The sequence below is a fragment of the Gossypium hirsutum genome, chromosome A10 (assembly GCF_007990345.1).
Source record: "Gossypium hirsutum isolate 1008001.06 chromosome A10, Gossypium_hirsutum_v2.1, whole genome shotgun sequence".
Lineage (NCBI taxonomy): Eukaryota > Viridiplantae > Streptophyta > Magnoliopsida > Malvales > Malvaceae > Gossypium > Gossypium hirsutum.
Window position 1 is genome coordinate 72,348,931 of NC_053433.1, and position 15,346 is coordinate 72,364,276.

The window sequence follows — 15,346 nt, forward strand, 5'->3', positions numbered from 1 at the left end:
AATTATAAAATCATTCCTTTATTAGCATCCATTTCAATTCTATTTCACTTCACAATTTATGCTGTTCAAATTTCGAAATTGCACTTTTACCCCAAAATTTACAGTTTTCACAATTTAGTCCCTGCTCTATTCACCCATCAATTGAACTAATTTTTCTCAATTAACACTTTATTTTATCATTATAAACTATTTCAAAACCTTTTATATTCTTAATTTCAACAGAAACCTTCAATTCACAACTTTTTCACAATTAGGTCCTAAATATCATTTCCTATCAAAATCACTTAATAAAACCACCTTAATATGAAATTAGAACTTAAATTTCATAATAATTCATCATAAAATTCCCTTATCCATCCAGGGTAACTTCCAATTTCACCCATAAAATAAAAAACTAATGAATTCTACAAGTGGACCTAATTGTAAAAGTCATAAAAACATAAAAATTATCAAGAAAAGTAAGAATTAAACTCACATGATGTAAAAATATGAAAAACCAGCTTTCTCCAGACCTTTTATGGCGTTTTGGCTGAGAAAATATGAAGAAATGTCTAGATTTTTCAATTACATCATTATTTAACTATTAACTTTTATGCTATTTCCAATTTTGCCCCTTGTTCACATTGTTTTCTTGCTTATTTCATATCCAAACCGTCCAGCCATTAACCTTTGGGTCTAATTGCTCTTTAAATCCATCTTTTTAAATACTTAAGCTATTTACTCACAATTTAACAAATTTTGCGCTATTTTCAATTTAGTCCTTTTTAATTAATTAGCCATCCAAACGTTAAAATTTTCTAACGAAACTTTAATACTAACTCAATGACACTCCATAAATATTTATAAAAATATTTATAGCTCAATTTTCAACTTTGAGGTCTCGATACCTCATTTTGACCCGTTTGACCTAATAAATTCTTTTAATTCACTAATTTCACCATTTCACAAATTCTTCTAAATTCTTACTTGACTCATAAATATTAAATTACTATCTTGTTCAATCTTATTTGTCGAATTTAGCGATCTCAAATCACCATTTCCGACACCACTGAAAATTAGGCCGTTACAACTCTCCCCCCTTTAAAAATTTCGTCCTCGAAATTTGTTACCTGAAAACAAATTTGGATACTGTGATCTAATTGACTTCTCTGTTTCCCAGGTTGCCTCCTCAAATCCATGTCGATGCCATAACACTTTTACTAACGGTACTCGTTTATTCCGTAGTTCTTTAACTTCCCGAGCTAATATTTTCACTGGTTCCTCCGAATAAGTCATATCTGATTGTAGCTCTATCTCAGTATGAGGAATCACATGTGAAGGGTCTGATCTATATCGTCTCAACATAGATACATGAAATACATTATGGATCTTCTCAAGTTCTGGAGGCAAGGCCAATCTATAAGTTACCGGACCGATCTTCTCAATGATTTCGTATGGTCCGATAAATCGTGGACGAAGCTTTCCTTTTCTACCAAACCGTAAAACTTTCTTCCACGGAGAAACTTTCAAGAACACACGATCACCCACATTGAACTCTATATCTCTTCTTTTCAAATCTGCATATGACTTTTGACGATCGGAAGCAGCTTTCAAACTTTCCCGAATAATCTGAACTTTCTCTTCAGTTTCCCGAATTAAATCCACTCCGACTAATTTCGATTCACTTAATTCTGACCAATACAACGGGGTTCTGCACTTCCTTCTACTTGTAATTGGGGACAATCACGAATAAAGTGATCAGTGGCCCCACATTTATAACAAGCCCCTAACTTACTTCTACATTCACCGGGGTGACTTCTTCCACAATGTTGACACTTAGGCCTTTGGGTATTTTGTACACTACCCACACTAACAGCAGGTCTGTCAGATGCTTTGTAATCAGATTGTCTTGGCCTACTTTTTCCTGATCTTTCCGGCACTGAAGTGGCTCGACTGAATTCCTCTTTAGATTTCTTCATTGGTAAAGCCGAAAATGACTTAGATGCACTTCTTTTGAAAGATTCTTTACTTCTTCTATCTCGTTGCATATTTTTATTATATACTTCTTCAAGCTTCTGAGCACGATCTGATAGAACAACAAATTCTCGTATCTCAATGCCTCCTATCATCATTTTAATCTCATCATTAAGCCCTTCTTCAAATCTGATACACATTTCTTCTTCTGTAGGTATTATATCTCGAGCATATTTGCTCAGATAAACAAATTCTCTTTCATATTCAGCCACTGACTTGTTTCCCTGTCGCAAGTCGAGAAATTCTCTTTTCTTCTTATCCAGATATCTTCTACCGACATATTTCTTCTTAAATTCATTTTGAAAAAATTCCCAAGTGATCTTCTCAGCCGGTACAACAGCTTCTATTGTTTCCCACCAGTTATAAGCTTCTTCTTTCAATAATGACACGGCACATATTAAGTAATCATCTAGTGAGCACGCCATTTGCTTAAAAACCCTCATTATACTTTGTAACCAATATTCAGCTTTAACGGGGTCATCATCTATTCTTCCCCGAAATTCTTCAGCCCCATGTTTTCTGAGCTTTTCAAATGGAGAACGTTTGCCAGATTCAGTTGTCGGAGGAGGTGGAGGAGCAACCGGGGGTACTACAGATGTTGAGATAGGGGGAGGAGGTTGTGTAGTCTGATTTCTTTCTCGCACATTCTCATTATACCACTGATTCATGAATCCATAAATCATATTTTTGAGTTCTTGTTCTCGCATCAATGAAATCGGAGCTTCACTACTTGTTCCTTGTTCAGAGGTTTGTACTCTGCTATTAACTTCTTCTTGCTCAGTTTGTTCTGGTCTATCTGACATCTTTTCAAATCGAAGATAATCTATAATAAAAACAAGGATTAGATCGGATCATACACAGCACACTATCACAGATTTATATGGCATGTAATTCTAGACACTTTTCACATCATACATATTCCGAGAATCGGCTAAACCGAAGCTCTGATACCAATAAATGTAACGCCCCTTACCCGAGACCGTTGCCGGAGTCGAGCACAAGGCACTACTAAACTTATTTGAGCACTTAACCAAATTTAGATAATTTATATCATACTTTTCAGACAAGCTATCCAACTGCGTCATAGTTGCTAAATAATTCATATCTCGAGTTATAAAACTTGAAACCAAAATCCGTAAATTTTTCCCGAATTTATACTCATATATCTACTTACCAATTTTTTTTATAATTTTTGGTTGGTCCAATTAGTACAGTTTATTAGTTAAATCCTCCCCTGTTTCAGGGTTTGGCTACTTTGACCCCTATTCACTACGAACCAAATTTCTCTCTGTACAAAATTCAAATAACCATGCCGTTTGTTTCTATTAAAAATAGACCCAATGAGGAATCCATACATATACAGTATGACTCATAATTATTTTTTTGAAATTTTTAATGATTTTTTAAAATCAGAACAGGGGAACTCAAAGTCATTCAGACTCTGTCTCACCATAATTTAAATATCTCATAACATAAAATCCAATTGCATACACCGTTTCCTCTATATGAAACTAGACTCATTAGGCTTTAATCTTATTTTTTTTCCAGCCCTTAACTCAATTTCCACAATTTATGGTGAATTTTCAAAGTCAAACTACTGCTACTTACCAAAAACTGTTTTAGTACAAATATTGTTAACTAGTTCATAACATCTTTACTTCAATTCATTCAAACTCTATACATGCCATATAAATCTTTAAACATAAAACAAAAACTACCAGAATTGATCTGAATAGTGTGCCCTGTTGTGTTGATCCGATCTACCCACTCACTTCAAGTCAATCTACATAAAAATATTAAACACACACAAGTAAGCTTATTGAAGCTTAGTAAGCTCATAGGCATATAAACACAAATCATATCAAATATCGTACACAATCTTATATCTATTAGTTTAACTATTTCATCCTCCAAATCACAATTTCATTAATAACTCATTAGAATAATTTCCATATGGCTACTCACAATTTAACTCCCTTAGGCCCATTTCTCATTTACTTCATTGTCAATTTAAGGAACAATAAGGGAATTAAGTGCTTCATTATCACATTGCCATAGTAAACTATGGACTTTCACATTGTTACGCATCACACACCGAAGCCATAGCCTTGCCATGGTCTTACACGGTTCACATATCATACCGAAGCCATATCCTAGACATGATCTTATACGGAATCACATTATCACATTATACCGATGCCATAGCCCAGCTATGGTCTTATACGGAGTCACATTATCACATTGCACCGATGCCATAGCCCAGCTATGGTCTTAAACGGGCACACTTATCACATATTTTTCGTCAATTCATCAGGGTCACAGAATAAAAGCACTCAAATCCATTGTTCCTACTAATTTGTACTTTTAGTTACACATTATTCATTAGTTAATGCAAATTGATAGTATTCATCAACAATAAAATACTTTAACAATCATAAGATTTTCATATCAAAACATTGAACTTTTCCATATGAACTTACCTGGACTAATTTGCAAAAGTCGTAGAAATTCAGGGATTATTCTTAAATTTTCTCCTTTCCACGATTCAGTTCGTTTTCTTGATCTATAATTATAAAATCATTCCTTCATTAGCATCCATTTCAATTCTATTTCACTTCACAATTTATGCTGTTCAAATTTCGAAATTGCACTTTTACCCCAAAATTTACAGTTTTCACAATTTAGTCCCTGCTCAATTCACCCATCAATTGAACTAATTTTTCTCAATTAACACTTTATTTTATCATTATAAACTATTTCAAAACCTTTTATATTCTTAATTTCAACAGAAACCTTCAATTCACAACTTTTTCACAATTAGGTCCTAAATATCATTTCCTATCAAAATCACTTAATAAAACCACCTTAATATGAAATTAGAACTTAAATTTCATAATAATTCATCATAAAATTCCCTTATCCATCCAGGGTAACTTCCAATTTCACCCATAAAATAAAAAACTAATGAATTCTACAAGTGGGCCTAATTGTAAAAGTCATAAAAACATAAAAATTATCAAGAAAAGTAAGAATTAAACTCACATGATGTAAAAATATGAAAAACCAGCTTTCTCCAGACCTTCTATGGCGTTTTGGCTTAGAAAATATGAAGAAATGTCTAGATTTTTCAGTTACATCATTATTTAACTATTAACTTTTATGCTATTTCCAATTTTGCCCCTTGTTCACATTGTTTTCTTGCTTATTTCATATCCAAACCGTCCAGCCATTAACCTTTGGGTCTAATTTCTCTTTAAATCCATCTTTTTAAATACTTAAGCTATTTACTCACAATTTAACAAATTTTGCGCTATTTTCAATTTAGTCCTTTTTAATTAATTAGCCATCCAAACGTTAAAATTTTCTAACGAAACTTTAATACTAACTCAATGACACTCCATAAATATTTATAAAAATATTTATAGCTCAATTTTCAACTTTGAGGTCTCGATACCTCATTTTTGACCCGTTTGACCTAATAAATTCTTTTAATTCACTAATTTCACCATTTCACAAATTCTTCTAAATTCTTACTTGACTCATAAATATTAAATTACTATCTTGTTCAATCTTATTTGTCGAATTTAGTGATCTCAAATCACCATTTCCGATACCACTGAAAATTAGGCCGTTACAGCTTTGGCTACGTATGTATATGTGGCACTTATGTGCAAGTTATTCCGCGTATCCAATAGTATTCCTAGTGTTCAATGGATAATGCAATGGGTAATGTGATGAAAGACCCGAGGAGGGCATGTTAAAGAAGGTATGTTTATGTGATATACTACGAGTGAGTATAGGTATGTACGCTAAACTCATAAGCAATGCCTTGATGAAGAATAATTTATGGTGAGAAAGTTTATGTATATGTATATATATATGAACATATGATAAGTATGCAAAAAGGCTTGCATGATGAATAATCTTTATGGTTATGTTATTATGTCTTTGTACTATCATTGCCTATTATTTACATATGGACTTACTAAGTTTTAATGCTTACCCCCTTCCTTTTCCATCCTCTGTAGTTCCGCCAAGCTAGCTCGGGAATTGGAAGCAGTTAGAGTATTCGATCACACTATCAAAAGAACATTGGGTATAGTGAATTTGATAATTTGAATATGGCATGTATAGGGGACTTGGTTATTTTGTAATATGTGTCAGCTATTTTGGGCCAAATTGTGAAGGCCGATGATGTTGATGATTCATTTTGTAATGGCCATGTGAGATGGCTTATATTTGATTTCTAGGTTGTAAGCCTAATTGTTCATGTATGCATGTGTTAATGCCTTGATGATGTGCTATGTGGTTTGTTTGATGGATATATGATAAGGTATGAATTAGGTACATGAAAATAAGGAATGACTTAATGACTTAAGATGACTATAGTCATGAAGGTATAATTTGAAGTTACGGTAACAAAGTTGGTTATGCATGAAGTTGATGTGGAATGCTACCAAATGGTGTGACTAATTGAATGTGTAATAAAATGACATTATGAAGATGTGAAAGTGCCATGGTGTTGAATAATTAAGCGTCTAAATATGTCATGTTGCATGCTATGAAATATACTTGAGTGTATGAATGATTGATGGTGACAAATGGCTTGGAAAATAGCCTCTAAATTGTCCACACGGGTATGTGTCTTAGTTGTGTGTGACACACGGTCTGCCCCATGTGTCCCTTGCACCTAAACTTTGCAAGTCAGTATGCCCAGTAGTAAACACACGGGCTAAGACACAAGCGTGTGTCTTGGCCGTGCGAGAGACACGGTCTACCCACATGGGCGTGTGCTCTGGCCGTGTGAAGTCTGTGCCATTTTATGAAAAATTCATTTATTTTTAATTGACCACATGTCTGGCCACTCGGGCGTGTGATACAATCGTGTGACCTTAAATTGGTGCTGATGTCATAGTCAAAGAGTTACACGGCTGGAGGACACGGGCATGTCGAGAGCCCACGGACGTGTCCCTAGTCTCACACGGGCGTGTGGCTCTGTATTAAAAAAATTTTCCCAAACTTTTCTAAAGTTCTCGGTTTAGTCCTTGACCACTCCCAATGTATGTTTTGGGCCTCGTAGGCTCGTATGAGGGACAATATACTTGTGTTTGAATGTTTTTGAATTGGTTAAAATTTTATGGCCTAATTTTTCATGTATGTGTATGCTTAAGTCTGGTAATGCCTCGTACCCTGTCCCGGCGTCGGACATGGGTAAGGGGTGTTACATTGATTTTTTTAATAAAATAACTTATAGTTTGAATATTTAATTTTTAAAATTCTCACAGATATAATTACAATTTGAATAGTTAATTTTAAAAATTATTATAAGCCATTCATTATTTGTAATTTTTGAGTAGGTAAATATTTTTAAAAGAATTATCACATTAGACTTTATATATAATTTCAAAATTTTGATATATTCTTTTAATTTTCTAAAGTTTCTTTTAATTTTTGATACATTTACAAAATTTCAAAATGTCGTTGTCGCGTGAGGAGTTCCTCATCGCAACGTGACCCATTTTTTTGCCTTGTTGTGATGACGGGGTTCATTGTCATGTCAAGGCCAAAAACCTAGATCTTGTTGCGACAACCATCGCTTGACATCGTGACATGGACTCTGTTTTTGGAACAAAATAAGCCTTTTGTCAACCAACCAAACTTTATATTCATTTGGTGCATATTTGCACACTTGCACTTGCACACAAAATTAACCAAAAACTCATTCCAAAACATGCATTTAACCATTTGCACATCACTCAATCCAATATGTCACAATTTGACATCAATTCCAACCAAACAACTTAATCTATTTCAACCTACATCACAAGCCTTTAGACCATTCAAACCAACCTTTAACAATGTCACATCAATGCTTATTTATGCTACCAAATTGCCACACAAAATATCAACAAGCTACCAAACAAACATTCTCACATTTGAGCATTAACTCATTCATGATTCAAACATTAATCAAATTCAAAACAATTATTCATCCAAACTAAACTCATGTAAATATAATACTTATGTATATGCCACATAACCGAGTTTAAAACAAGCAAAAGTATACCGAGTTGATAGTTGGATAGTGTGAGCTTCAAGGTGATCTGATCGACGAGTTCCACAAACCAACAATCTACAGAAAAGGGAAAAAAATCTAGGTAAGCATTTTGAACGCTTAGTAAGTTCATAGTTAATAAAACGAATAATGTTTCTTGATTTATAATCAAACATAACAATCTAATTAACTTGATACAATTTTCCTGACATAGCGTTTCACATCGATAAGGTGAGTCGCCACATAACCGAGTCATATAATAATTCAACATTAATATGCTATTCAATTTAGTACAATTCACATAGAATTCACAATTCAATTCCATTTGCGATATCAAAACATCAAATTTTCATATTGAACATCAAACATGTAACATTTCATTGTCATTTCTCTTTTGCGTTAATCATTTAGCTCGATAAACTCTAGTAAATAAACTCGGATGCACGAGTAACTATACCACACCAGAGAGCACCGTAGTTCTAAATAGAGAGCACTAAAGTGCTAAACTCATACAAGCGCGCAAATAAGCCTATTGGCATTCGTATCTTAATTGTTTACTAAGTTCACATAGACATTAATACTGTATTCGTAACATTTAAATCACTGTAGTGTCATCATATACATATCATCTCATCATAAAACATTTCGTATCCACTTGGATACATATAGCACATATTATAATTTATTTACAATTTAGTCTATATCTCATCTTTTTGTACCAAATCGTAACCAATTCAAAATTACATTTACACACAAAAAAATTCATAAGTCAAACATATTTACTTTACTATTATATATAACTACACCATGTAAACTTACCTGACAGAAACTGTAATAACAAGATGTCGGGGACTAATATGAATTTTTCCTTTTTCTCAATTATCTTCAGGTTGATTCAATTCTCGATCTATATGATAATTCATTTCAATTTATTAATTCTAAATGATTTATAAATTCTACTTTATGCATGTGGTAGTTCAATTTCATTTTTGAATGTTCCTTAAAGTTTTGCATTTTGTTCAATTTAGTACCTAAAATCAAAATTGCTATAACTTTCAAATTTGAGCCTCGATTTCAAAATCGATTGCAATTATATCCTTCTAAAGCCCTCTAATATCTATAATTATAGAAATTTCACATCAATTTTGAATTATTTACACTTTAGTCCATATGTTCAAAAACTAGCAATTAAAGTTTACAAACTAGTATTTTTTTTCATTTCTAAGCTTAAAATCTAACAAATTAACACCAACTTCATCAAGCATTCATTAATGACTTCTTTTAAAAACTTTAACAATTTTACAATTTGGTATAAGGGCTAGCTAAATCAAGCTCCCGGGACCTAAAAAATATAAAAATTACAAGAAAAAGACTTAAAAACTTACCAAATGGAAGGATCGAAAGTTGAGTTCATAAAAATGGCTTCCCTAGGATTTTTTTGAAGTTTCAATTGAAGGAGAAAACAAAATGGAAGATGACAAATTTTGATTTTAATTATATACCTTAATTAACTTCTAAATAATCCTAATTAGTTTACTTAATCTTTAATTAATTAATATTAAACTTACTTATCAAGTTTAATGGCTTACAACTAGCCTCCACTATCGTATAACATAATTGGATGAGTCCAATTGCTCAATTGGTCCTTTAATTAATTAAAATCCATGACAATTAATTTTTACCACTTTTACAATTTAGTCATTATGCCTTAATTAACTATTCAGTTAACAAAATTAATGGGCTAAACTTTAATTAAACTCTATACCAACCTTGTAAATATTAAATATTAATATTTATGGACTCGAACATTAGAAATGGTGTTATGAAACCACCATTTTCGATACCACTAAAAAATAGGCTATTACAAGAGAGTTTCCTTAGCATTATGCATGGTGTTAGCAAAAAAGATGTTGCTAAGAGTAGAAACAACACAATCAAATTGGTGCTTGAGTTGGAGGGCACTTCTCCAAGCACTAAGTGAGAAAACATAAAACACAAAGGAAACAAGAAGATGATTATGCAATTCAGTTTCCACACATCTGTGAAGCCTAGCTTAGTGAGAAATATACACTCTCTTCAACAAATACAAAGTGAACCTAGTGATCATTTCCCTCACCCTTGTAATTTGAAGATATAATACTTTCACCACTATGATCACCGATTGTGATCACAGCAAGTAAAAACCTCAACAACAAGTTTTACTATAAATATAACACTCTTACAGTAACATTTTCTCAATAACAAATTAAGTCCCTAACTCTTAGTACATTTTCATTGGCAAGTCTTTAAAAAATATAGACATTTGTTTTGAGACTTGCTTACAATAGAATATCTAAAAAATTCTAATAAAACAATAATACCATAAAAGTAATATGATATAATAATAACATATGAGATAAATATAGACTCTTGCCAGCTCAATAGAAGATTCACAGTCCAATCTAAAGTCCATAATCTGAGGGATTGCTTTGGAGAGTTTCGATACAAATCAATTACCAATATTTGTATTCCAAAGCAAAAAGATCTTCCATAATGGGCTAGATATTCACCACATAACTAACATAGCCCAAATATATGTTTCCATAAATAACCAACATCTAAATATGGAAACCATCTCCAAATTGCTAGTTTCATATTTTTCAACAATTTTCGCTTTTGGCCATTTGTTGAAAAAAACTCGTAAGGCAAGAAGCAAGAATCATCAGTCTACATAAGCTTTCCCTTGGTACATACACATTAACTTAATCTAACTTTAACTTAGAAATTAATTAAACAATCAATCATCAATGTTAGGATGAGTTTGCATCAATAACTAACTAACTAACAGTAATTATAACTAAACAAGTTGAGAAAACAATGAATTAATGAAACTAAGCCATATCATAGCAGTAGTAAGATAATGTAGCAACAAAAACAACTTGCAATTATCTAAAAACTATAAACAAAAAGTTTTAAAAAAATCCAGAATAACTCCCCCTCAGTAATACAATTTCCTTACCTAGTTGCAATGAAGATGCTAGGGTTAGATTTAATCTCTACTGACAGAAGGATTACTATGACTATGAATAGGCTTTCTATGGTGGATATTCTTAAAAAGATGCTTTTGATCTTTCACAAAATCTTCATTGGCTAATTCCCACCTTTTAGGATCAATCTTACGGAATCCCTACATCAAAATTACATGCAAATATACTCAGATCATGTCTAGATACTGCAATCCTTATGCATCAAACCAAGCAAACTAGGGCTAAAAGAAATCTTTGCATTATTGTTTTAAACACCTATGACAAATAAATTTTACTGCTTCTTTGTGGGAAATGCAAAGCAAAGAAAATTGAAAATATGAAAAAAATCATCTAGAAGAACTTTAAATGCTTGAGACTTAGGATACTCATGGAATTGCTTGAATTTTCCTTATCAATGATAATAGAAGACTTCTATTAACCTTAAAGTTTTGTGCTAGGTTTCAGCCAAGATTGATAGTCTTAGTCTATTTAAAATCAAACTTGTTTAACCAAAACAAAACTGTCAATTGCAAAAGAAAAGCCGGAACGAAATATAAATAAAACACTATATAAAATCTACAAGTTCCCATAAAATTCAATGAAATCCTAAAGTAAATAAATAAAGAAATGCTATAAAAAGAAATAGAAAAGAAAACCCACATAGGTACTAAGTTGCCTTATGAAGTTGGAGAAATTATTATTAGTGTAATGGGCCAATTTAGCCCGCGCCCGTATAAACACAAAACCAAAGAATAATAATAAACAAAAATATATTAACAGTCCATCAGTCCAAGTTACATAACCTAATTTTAAACCCAAATTTACAATGCCCAGGACCCAATATCAATTACTAGCCCGATAGGCCCAGTATTCTGAGAAAGGGAACCCTAACAGCCCTGGCTCACATTGCAACAGCAACCAGACAGTGCCTCTGTACGATGCCAGCGCCTCAGCCCCAACGCCGCTCGTGCCTCCACGTCGATAGCCCCGTACGCCCCCCTCACGCCTAGTGCCAGCACACGCCCCGTACCTGCGAAAGAAAACAAGAGAACAACAGCCAATAGGAGAACAAAAATGTTTTTTGTTGTTTTGTTATTCGGCTATAAAGCCTTTCATTTTTTCACTTGTATTTTTTTCTTTTTTATGCGAGAATTAGCAAAAAGAAATACGAAGGCATATTGTATACAGAGAATAGAAAGCAATCGAAAAATGGAGAAGGTGATTTCCCTTCCTTTTTGAACTCTCTGTTATTCATTTATTTCAGTGGGTTTTCTTCATCGTTTTATACTCAAAAAGGGGAAAAATGAAAAAGAAAACGAAACCTTACCTCGCGAAAGTGCCAGGGGTTCCATCGACTTCGTTGAAATCGGGGTAGAAGGGATCCTACGACCGAAATGACCGTCCTTTGAAGCCCGAGGCTGTTCGTCTCTGCCGATAGACACAGATCGGTGCTAAAGGGGAAGTGCTAGGGCCAGGCGAGGGGAAAGCAAAATGGGGGCTAGGGTTTTGGAAATGGCTGAATAGCCAAATTCGGGGCCTTTTAAAGGTTTGAATATGGTGCCGTTTCGAGTCCGTAACCAATGGCACTGAAATAGTGTCGTACCAACCATCTGACCCGACCCGATCCGGTGTTCTGCCCCGATGACCCTCGTGTTTTTACGGTGAGGGATTATTTACAATATGAGTCCCTCCCCTTTCGCGCCGTGTGCAAATCGGCTAATATTCGCATTTTCCTTTTCTTTTAAATTTTCTCTGTAATTTGTATGCGTTTTGCACATTGGTCCGCGCTTAAATACTGTTGTCGTAACCATTTTTAAAAAAAAACGGGTATCGACTTGGAGAAAAAAAACGAAAACAGGAGTCGCCACCAATCTTTTTAGGTGTGATCGGATCACCTTAAGTTAATCATTTTAATAAAAGTTAAGATTTACTAAAATGATAATTTTTGGTCTACGAAAATCAAAAAATGAGTTCGGGAGTCGGTTATGCACGAGGAAGGATTAGTACCCTCGATACGCCCAAAATTGGTACCTAGTTGATTAATTAGTGCCTTAGTGTCGAAAATTTGAAAACTTGAAAGAATTTAAAATACGATCCCTTTTGTAAAGAAAATGCTCAAATGTTAAGGACCTTCTCGTCTCACAATATAAAATGTCACATCCAGTAAGTTAGGACACGACATCTTGAATTTTCGAGAGCGAGCTTGTCTTTTATATAAAAATTCATGTATTTCAAAAGGTTATTCAGTTAGTTAAGGTGAACGAGGAAAATCGAAACCCAGTAAGTTAGGGCACGTTTCCTCGAATTCCCAAACACCGAATATTGCCTTTACTTGCAAAAATCTTATTTCGAGGTAACAAAATGCCATACCCAGTAAGTTAGGGCACAACACCTTGTATCTCCGAGAATAAGCATTTTTCAAAACTCATGTCGCGATTTAAAAGAGTATTCTGTTATTTAGGTTAAAGGAGAAAAATCGAAACCCAATAAGTTAGGGCACGATTGTCTCGAATTACCAAATACGGAATATTACTTTTATGAAAGAATTATTATTGGGTTGGATATAATGATAATAAGAATAATATTAAAGTAAAGTGAACAATAATACTATATATAAATATATATATGTATATAATAGAAATACACACTACTATATAATAATAATAAATATAGAAATACAAAAAGCAAATATAATAAAAATATTAAATTAAAGTAATAAAAAACAATACTATATATAAATATATATATGTATATACATAAAAATATACACTAATATATAATAATAATAGTGATAGCAAAAATAATAAAAATATGAGTAATATTAATAATATATTAGAATACAAAAGTAAAGTAATAACAATAGGGGTGATAATAATAATACAAACAATAATACATATATATATAATAATAGTAGTTAGAAATAAAAAATAATAAAAGTAACAATAATGATAGTAATAATATAAATAAATATGGAGAGGGCATATATAATATAATAATATAAATAATAATATATACATGAGAAATAATAATAATAATATAAATAATAGTAAAAATAATAAAATAATAAAACAAAGCTCTCAACTCTCTTTCTCCCTCTTTTCTAAATCCGGCCGTTGGTCCGGCTTTGCTTCGGTCATGGACCCCTACGGACCGCCATTGGCGCCACCGTACACGGTGGCCGGACCTAAAAAAAAACCTTTTTCGGTAATGAAAATATGGGTAAGCTTCTTACTTTTATTTTTACTTTCGTATAAAAAAAACAAAATAAAATTGAAAGGAAAACAATAAACAAACAAAGAACTAAAGATGAGAATAGATAAAAGAAACCTCTTTTGCTTTGATCTTTGATTAATCTCCAAAAACTAGCCATTCCAAGAAACAAAAACAACCTTCTTTCCAAAAAAACAAAAAAACACCTCCAAAAAACAAAAAAACCTCCCCTCTAACATAGTCTTCAATGACTTTTATAGCCAAATTTTACAAATAAATTTTTTGTAAGCAAGTGGAGTGGTTGGGGTGGTTTAGGTGGCCAAGGTGGGTGGTTTAGATGGCCAAGGTGGGTGGCCAACAAGGGTAGTAGAGTAGGTGGCCAAGGTGGGTGGCCAAAAAGGGTGGTGGAGTAGGTGGCCAAGGTTATTTATTTATTTATTTTTTTTTTGTGTTTGGGTTGGGCTAGTATAATGGGATTAGGTTGGGCCAAAATTGGGTTTGGGCTTGTAATTGGGTAATGGGCTAGGTTTAATTTGGGTTTGGTTTTATTGGGCCCCGAGCAAAATTTGGGCCTTACAGCTGCCCCTCTTTGCTCATTGTCGTGTAACGAGAATGGAAAAAAGACTATAAAAAGAACCAAATTTGCCCGGTCTCGCCTAGTCTTGAGTTCTTGATCTGCTTCTTCGATTTGTTCCCCATAAACACAGAGATGCCAAATCTGATGTCTTCAACTGGTTCCCTATAAACACAAGGATGCCAAATCTGCTATCTTCAACTTGTTCCCTATAAGCACAGGGATTCCATGCTGAAATCATCGATCTGCTTCACTGTAAGCACAGGAATGTCAGATCTGCTATCTTCGATCCGTTCCCTATAAGCACAAGGATTCCATGCTGAAATCTTCGATCTGCTTCACCGTAAGCACAGGAATGTCAGATCTGTTATCTTCGATCCGTTCCCTATAAGCACAGGGATTCCATGCTGAAATCTTCGATCTGCTTCACCGTAAGCACAGGAATGTCAGATCTGCTATCTTCGATCTGTTCCCTATAAGTACAGGGAT

General features: G+C 33.3%; 1 protein-coding gene and 1 long non-coding RNA gene across 2 annotated transcripts; both read right to left on the reverse strand.

The window, feature by feature from the left end:
* Positions 1–1,664: 1,664 nt before the first annotated feature.
* Positions 1,665–2,816, reverse strand: LOC121208015 (uncharacterized). Its single transcript, XM_041078543.1, has 2 exons — positions 2,230–2,816; positions 1,665–2,142 (listed from the first exon to the last, which is right to left on the reverse strand). The coding sequence occupies exons 1-2, from the start codon at positions 2,814–2,816 to the stop codon at positions 1,665–1,667; spliced, it is 1,065 nt and encodes a 354-aa protein (XP_040934477.1).
* Positions 2,817–11,745: 8,929 nt separating this feature from the next.
* LOC107915109 (uncharacterized) lies at positions 11,746–14,513 on the reverse strand. The gene is made up of 3 exons (XR_001689196.2): positions 14,401–14,513; positions 12,401–14,269; positions 11,746–12,103 (listed from the first exon to the last, which is right to left on the reverse strand). It is a non-coding gene; the product is annotated as an uncharacterized lncRNA (long non-coding RNA).
* Positions 14,514–15,346: the final 833 nt, after the last annotated feature.

Bases quoted from the DNA above. Each gene is read 5' to 3' on its own strand.
- LOC121208015 (XM_041078543.1), bottom strand. From the start codon at position 2,816: ATGTCAGATAGACCAGAACAAACTGAGCAAGAAGAAGTTAATAGCAGA. The intron at 2,143-2,229 runs GTCAGTGGCTGA...AATGTGTATCAG, and splicing joins GACTTGCGACAGGGAAACAA to ATTTGAAGAAGGGCTTAATG.